The sequence below is a fragment of the Pteropus alecto genome, unplaced genomic scaffold (assembly GCF_000325575.1).
Source record: "Pteropus alecto unplaced genomic scaffold, ASM32557v1 scaffold223, whole genome shotgun sequence".
Lineage (NCBI taxonomy): Eukaryota > Metazoa > Chordata > Mammalia > Chiroptera > Pteropodidae > Pteropus > Pteropus alecto.
The window spans coordinates 3,210,074-3,217,538 of NW_006434441.1; the positions used below are offsets into that span (position 1 = coordinate 3,210,074).

Here is a 7,465-nt window from a genome sequence, read left to right on the forward strand (position 1 = left end):
CTTTTGTCCCATTTGGTTCTGTCATCTTAGTGTAGGTGTTGACTGTCCTAGGATATCAATGGTGGTCCAAATCCGTGATTCTGTTACCCAGCTATAGGCAGACTTTCTGAGAAGGGCCGAGTGGTAAATATTCTAGGCTTTGCAAGCCATACAGGGTCTCTGTTGCATTTTCTTCGTCTCTTCCCCAACTTTTAAGAAATATGCAAAAATTCTTAGCTCATAGGCGATACAAAAATAGGCCAGATGCAGCCATCAGTGGCTGAACCCAGCATGTTACCCAACACATAAGCCAACGGATTGTCCCTCATTAACTGAGATGTCTATAGGAAGTTCTAAAAAGCTTCGATGCATTCCTAAGAACATAGAAGGCCACACACGTGCATAAGGCTGTGTGCCTACCGGGGGCAATCTGAGTCCCCTCAGCTTTCACCTCTGACAAGCAGGAAGTACAGACTAAGGCAGAGCTGTCAGCTGCCTTCCTGCGCATGAAGGTGTGTCCTCCAAACATGCGTATGTACGCGCATGTGCGCGCGTGCACACGCACACACACACACATATCAGCAAAGATGGGGTGACTTGCTGGTTCCAGGCATTTAGGGAAATCTGTTCAATCACAAGCTGACCACTAAACTAACCAAGCAGAGGCTTCCATGAACACACACAACAAAAAAAATACAGGCTTTACAGGATTAGTTCAGGAAAGTCACTACATAAACAGAGCTGCAACAATAAATGCCAGAGAGGGGAGAGCATCTGGTTCCCAAAGTTACCCAATTACATAAAATTTCCAATTTTCAACACAAATTATGGGACATGCAAAGAAAAAAAAAAAGTATGGCCCCTAGAAGGAAAAGGCAGTCAACAGAAATTCCCCGAGGAATTTAATTCAGCTATGAAAAATATGTTTAAAGAGCTAATTGAGGTTGAGAATGATGTGTCATTAGAGAATCATTAAAGAGACAGAAATTGTGTTTTAAATGGAACCAAGTAGAAATTTTAGCATTGAAAAGTAAAACAATGCAAATAAAAAACCCAGTAGAGGTGTTCAAAATCGGGTTTGAGCTGGCAAAAATAGGAATCACAAATCTGAAGTCGACTGAGATGTCCCATCTGAGGAACAGAAAGAAAAAGGAATGAAAGAACAGGAACAGTGCTCCAGAGCTCTGTCCCGAGGCGTACATGAATGTGTTCAACATACACGTTAATAGGAGCCCTAGAAAAAGAGGAGAGAGGAGAACAGACAGGAAACACTGGAAGGCATAGTGGCCAAAAACTTTCCCACTCTGATGAAAAGCATTAAAATGCATGTAAGAAATTCAACAATCTCTAAGTAGGACAGACTGAAAGAGATCCTCACCAGGACACATCAACCACTAAGAAAATAACTTTAAATATAATACACACACACACACACACAGAAATTAAAAATCACAGTCCTAAATAAACAATGGATCAAAGAAAAATCACAAGGGAAATTAGTACTTTGAGATAAATGAAAACACAACATAACAAAACTTATGGAATGCTGTGGCTAAATGTAAATTTATATCTTTAAATGCCTACAGTAAAAAAGATCTCAAGTCAATAACCATTAGGTTTCTTCCACTTTATGAAACTAGAAAAAGAACAATCCAAAAAAAAAAAAAAGTAGAAATAAATAACAGGGTGGATAGATGAGGGAATAGGAAAATAGAGCAAATCAAAAAGGCCAAAAGTTGGTGCCTTGAAAAGATCAACAAAATAGAAAAAACTTTAGCTAGAATAACCAAGAAAAAAAAAATTGAGAACTCAAATTACTAAAATTAGGAATGAAAGAGGGGACATTACTACCACACAAAGGAAAAGGATTATAGGGAATCCGATGAACCATCGTATACCAACAAATTAGATAAGCTATATGAAATGCACACATTCCTAGAAAGAACAAAATTAATGAAACTGACTCAAGAAGATAAAGAAAATCTGAATAGACCTAGTAAGAAAATGAATTAATTATAAAAAATTTTCCCTAATGGAAAAGCCCAGGACCAGGTAGCTTCACTGGCGAACATTATTACCAGGTGTTTGAAGAGGAATTAACACCAATCCAAGAAATGCAAAAGGAGAGAACAGTCCCAAATCATTCTATGAGGCCACTGATGCTACTCTGATGCCAAAACCAGAGACATCACCAAGAAAGCAAACAGACCAGTCTCTTAGGAACGTAGATGAAACCGCTGGGAGGGAGGGATTCCCAAGGGCCGCGAGGCTGGTGGATTAATTCATCTGAGTCCTGGCAATGGCGCCACGGGCGTGCATACAGCTGACACTGCCGATGGGTACAGCTTCGGTGCGTGTCTGCTGTCTGTCCACTCCCCGGACAAACCCGGTGCGCCCCGTTACGGACACACGACAGATGCAGCTGAGGCGTCTGCAGGTAGGTAAGCCCTCTCGTGGGGAGGCGGCGATTCCTAGGACTCAGCTACGAAGGATCTTTCGGCTGGAGACTCCCTGGAGGCCACCCGGCCCACAAGACGTGGGGAGGGGCCTTCGCGACTCGCGTCGGGTGGAGAGCAGCCAGCCAGCTCTCTGGCGACGCCATGACGCGGCTGGGGTCTACCCGGGGGGAAGGGGACCTCAGCTATGATCAGAAAGCGGTCACAGGGAGCGCGGGGCCCTTGGAAGGCCGCCGTCCCCCTGTCTGGCTACGCAGCGGACAACAACCCGAGGGCAACACTGATTGGGGCGGGGCGGCTCCGCCTCGGTACAGTCTTACTCCGGCCCTTTTACTCCACCGTTTCGCTTCCCAGTCGACCCTATAAAGCGGACGGGCCGAGATCCGGCAGAAGCTGTGGAGCAGCATTTCCCAGCAGGCCGTGGGCGTCGCGCCTCCTTCCGGTGTTGTGGAGTTTCGCTGGCGTCCGGCGTGCGAGTGCTACATGGATTCCTGCGGCCGGTGGCGGGACCTGCCCCCCGGGCCCAGCCTCAAGCACTTGACTGACCCCTGTTATGGGGTCCCGCGGGCGCAACAGAAGCCTGCGCTGCAAAAGCTGACGCAGGCGCACGTTGAGTCCTTCAACTACGCGGTGCGCGAGGGGCTCGGCCACGCGGTGCAGGTTAGTGCGGCACCTCCAGGCTCGGACTGGCGGAAGAGAGGGGCCCCGCGGGCTGGAGGCGGGCGGCCGGGAAAACTCAGGAGGCAAAGTGAGTGGGGCACAGGCTGGGGACAGGGTCCCAGTGGGATGACTGGGAGGTCACAATATAATCTCAAATGGTGCTTGTGCTCCGTGATCGTGCCAGGCTCGAGTCGAGCAGGGGAGGATGTATATGTGATTCCCAAATTCATATAGGACTTGCAACCGTAGGGTTTTGTAGGACAGTTCCTGAGTGCTGTGAGGGCGAGGAAATGGCCCGTGTGCACTGTGCTTCCCAACGAGAGTAGGCTGTCCATGGTTAGTATGTAGGAGAGCTCACTGGTGCCCCCTCCTCCGTGCAACAACAGGCGCTGTGCGAGGGAGAAAACCGCTGTGGCCACCACCTTCCTTTTTGCATGGCTTTTGCCACCGTGAAATGAAATGTACAAATATCAGACTAAAGAGTGGCGTTAGAGGATGTGAGGGCAATCTGGCTGCGACATCTATCATCCCACTGATCGCCAGGATTGATTCGGCTGATCTGGCTGACTAGGCCCGGTGTCCCCTTCCTTACCGCTCCATGTGCGTCCCTCCCGAAGCTGCGCGCTGGGTGGAAGAGGACGACCTGATAGAGGAGAGGACCGTTCTTCAGTCAGGGGTATACAAGTAGCTGCGCTCCCCTGCTAGAACCTCCAAACAAGCTCTCGAGGTCCATTTGTAGGAGAACTTAGGTTAGTCAAGCTTCCAAGACTCCAGATACATTCAAATGAGGCACTGCATGTAGCAGCCTGCCTTTCTGTAAGAAAAAAGAATAATAATAATTAAAAAAATAAAAATAAGGGGTGGCGTTAGAGTGTCCAATCCTGAACCAGGAGATGCTTCCATATCCCTGCTTTGTTAGCAACTGTCTTGTTAGTGTTGCTATGCATGTGGAGGGCACAGGGTAGGAATAGAGAAGGCTGGTGGTTGGTTCAGAGGACAGCTTTGTTCTGTACACACTCGTTTCCCTAGAGCTGTCTAAGAATCTGACACGTGGCAGACACTCAGGTATGGGAATTAATGCCTTATAGTTTTAGGTATGTAGCGAGGGTGTGAGAAGACTGGGCGTAGCTTTAAATCTCTTTAGGTGTGGCACGTTAGCATTATGGGCAACAAAGTTTGTAGAAAACTCATGGGATATGGAAGGATCTTAGTGAAAAGTGCCTTGGACATGCACGCAATTATTTAATAGTGTGAATTGTATTTCAGGCCATACCTCCCTTTGAATTTGCCTTCAAAGATGAGCGTATCTCTCTTACTATTGTGGATGCTGTCATCAGTCCCCCAACAGTTCCCAAAGGGAGCATCTGCAAAGAGCTCAGCGTGTATCCAGCCGAATGCCGGGGCCGCAGGAGCACCTACCGGGGAAAGTTGACAGTGAGTGCAGGTGACAGTGTGTGACTCACACACTGTACATGTCTGAGAATAAGGCTGGTACCTAATAGAGTGTAACCAGAATTGGTCTTCTACCTCTTTTAAAACACTCATTTGTTCTTGTAGCTCCAGGTATTTTCTTTTTTCTTAAGGAATTTTTTTCATTTAGGCCGACATCAGCTGGGCAGTGAATGGAGTCTCAAAAGGAGTCATTAAGCAGTTTCTCGGTTATGTGCCCATCATGGTGAAGTCCACGCTGTGCAACTTACATGGCCTTCCTCCCAAAGCCCTCATTGAGCACCATGAGGAGCCAGAGGTAACTGTGGGGGTCTTGGGCCTCCACAGCTGGGTGGCGTTTGAAAGGGCCTGAGTTGGGAAGATGAGGCTTATCACTGGGAGTCAGTTTTTCTCTGCTCCAATTTCTGTGAGGGTGAAATGGGGTGTTTAGCCCTTGTCTGCATGTTATGTACGGCTCTTAAGGAATCTCAAGTGAGACCACATATGAAACAGTGAATGCACAGTTTGAGAATTTCATTATGGGGGAAGAATTGGTGGGTTTTCCCCTAATTTTCTGAATAGGGTATATTTAGAGTATATTTGTTTATTTTAAGCCATCTTTACCCACAAAACGATTATCTAAAATGTTTGCTTTATCAACAGTAAGACTTAGCATATTAAATGCTTCATGTGCCTTCCCTTTGGCATTTCTTTTAGCTGTGCTAGGTGGCTTTGCAGTATTGAGTTGAAGTAACTAAGACACACAGACTCTGCCTACAATGGGGAAGCTATGTTATCTGGTGGGAAGAAGCTTTGGTGTCAGACCTGGGTTTGACACTCCGAGGCTGCACTTACCAGTTGTGCAGCTTGGGAAAGTTTAGTCTCCCTGAGCCTTTGTCCTCTGCTGAAAATGGGCACAGCAGCCATCCAACCCCGTGGTATGAGGCTTAGATGTTGTGATCACAGAGTGCCTCACCTGGTGTGCCTGCTTCATCACAGGCTCTCAGCCTACTATATCAGAAATGTGATATTGACTTGAGCGATCGAAAATACTTTCCTGTTAATCCAAATTTCTGGTTTCCAGAGCTTTCATACACTCAACAGTTTTTTTACCTTATTTGGGAAATGATACTCACCAAGAAACAAAATGGTTATCGTTTTCACTTTTAGAATTTCTTTGGAGTAAGTTTGGTTGGTTGGTTTTAATGTCATCTGAAGACGAAGTCATTTTAGGGGACAGAGAGGCAAGTTACTTCAAGCCTGTCTAGTAGAGAAAGTACCTTGATTCCCTTCCATACTTTTCTCCCAGGCCCTAACCTATTTTGTGTGCTTAAGAAGACTTAATTCACACTCTGACAGTTCTCCAGGGACCCATGGCCCCTGTCACCTGCATGCACCTCTCCTGCACATCGCGTCACATCTGTTGTCAGTGAGGTGGATGTGTACAGTTAGTTTGTTCACATTCACAACAGCTTGTGTTTCTTTGTTAAACAGATTATAATTCCTCTCTTCGACAGGAAATGGGAGGCTATTTTATAATCAATGGCATTGAAAAGGTCATTCGACTGTTGATTATGCCTCGGAGAAATTTCCCCATTGCCATGATAAGACCAAAGTGGAAAGCCAGGGGGCCTGGCTATACTCAGTATGGTAAGTGGTAGTGGGTTTTCGAACGTTCTTTTAGAAGTTTTAAGCCTTTTTTTTATAAGGAGATGCATCTAGTCTTTAACGTTTTTTCTCTTGTTTATGTACATTTTTGTTTGTTTTTCTATTAAGCATTTCTGTGTTAAGATTTCACAGTAGGAAACCTACTTTATGTTATCTTCCATTTCTTTCAAACTGAAAGAACGTGTGTGCTACTGCATCTGAGGCTGAAGGCAGCTTGATGTGCCAGAGACCGTGTGGGCCCCAGAGCCTTCTGGCTCAGCTACCACCATGCTCCCTTTGGCGTCTCTGCTAACGGCTACCTGGCCTCTGTTTGAGGGAGATGTTGCTTCCCAGGGGACGTTGGCAAGATCTAGAGACATTTTTGGTTGCCAGTCTTGGCTAAACTTAGTGATTTGGCTCTAATTATGTCTTAGAGGGTAAAAATAATTATGGGAAAAATAATGATTGAAGCAGTTACAGGATCACTGAATTGTGGATGTGTCGCTATGTCAACAGGAGTGTCCATGCACTGTGTGAGAGGGGAGCACTCCGCCACCAATATGAACCTCCACTACTTAGAGAACGGCACAGTCATGCTGAACTTCATCTACCGGAAAGAGCTGTTTTTCCTGCCTTTGGGATTTGCACTTAAGGTGTGACTTGAGTGTGTTTCTCTGGTGACATGGCCATTTGTGGTACAGAACGGACAGGGCTCTCGTCGGAGTGCGTGCTGTACTGGCTGCTTGCTGCTCCATAATGTGCTTCCTTGGAAGTCAGCGGCTTAAAACACACCGGTGAACATCAATCCAGTTGTCTGTGGTTAGGAGTTTAGGCCATCTGGCCGGGTCTCAAGAGGTCACAGTGGGTGTCAGGAGGGGCTGCGGTTGTGTAGAAGGCCCAACCAGGGCTGGAGGACCCTCTTCCAGGTGGCTTCCAAGTCAGCGCAGGCTGTGGCTGGGGGACTTGGTTCCTCTCCCTGGGGTTCTGTCTTCTCCAGAGAGTCAGCAAGCAGAATGGCCAGCCCTGGTCCTGTGGCGGGGACACTGCACAAGCTGTGAATTCCAAGAAGCAAGGACCATTAGGGGGTCATTGTGGCATCTGCGTGACAAGCACTGCCCTAGTTTGCAGGTTTCATTTCACCTGAACAATAGTGAAAAACTTGTTCTTGGGTTTTAAAAAAGTAGGAGAGAATTGTTACTGAATTAGATGGTTTAGTTATTACTGGTGATTTAAAAGGAAACCTTTTTTCTCTTCTAGGCACTTGTCAGCTTTTCCGATTATCAGATTTTTCAGGA

At 46.5% G+C, this 7,465-nt stretch overlaps 1 protein-coding gene across 1 annotated transcript in view; it reads left to right on the forward strand.

Moving 5' to 3' along the window:
• Positions 1–2,245: 2,245 nt before the first annotated feature.
• POLR1B (RNA polymerase I subunit B) overlaps positions 2,246–7,465 on the forward strand; it is a 20,139-nt gene continuing 14,919 nt past the window's right edge. The window contains exons 1-7 of the mRNA XM_006909455.3: positions 2,246–2,416; positions 2,790–3,095; positions 4,362–4,529; positions 4,696–4,842; positions 6,041–6,173; positions 6,687–6,823; positions 7,428–7,463. Coding sequence (XP_006909517.1) covers positions 2,919–3,095; positions 4,362–4,529; positions 4,696–4,842; positions 6,041–6,173; positions 6,687–6,823; positions 7,428–7,463 — 798 coding nt within the window. The 5' untranslated portion in view covers positions 2,246–2,416; positions 2,790–2,918. The remainder of the gene's footprint in view (positions 2,417–2,789; positions 3,096–4,361; positions 4,530–4,695; positions 4,843–6,040; positions 6,174–6,686; positions 6,824–7,427; positions 7,464–7,465) is intronic.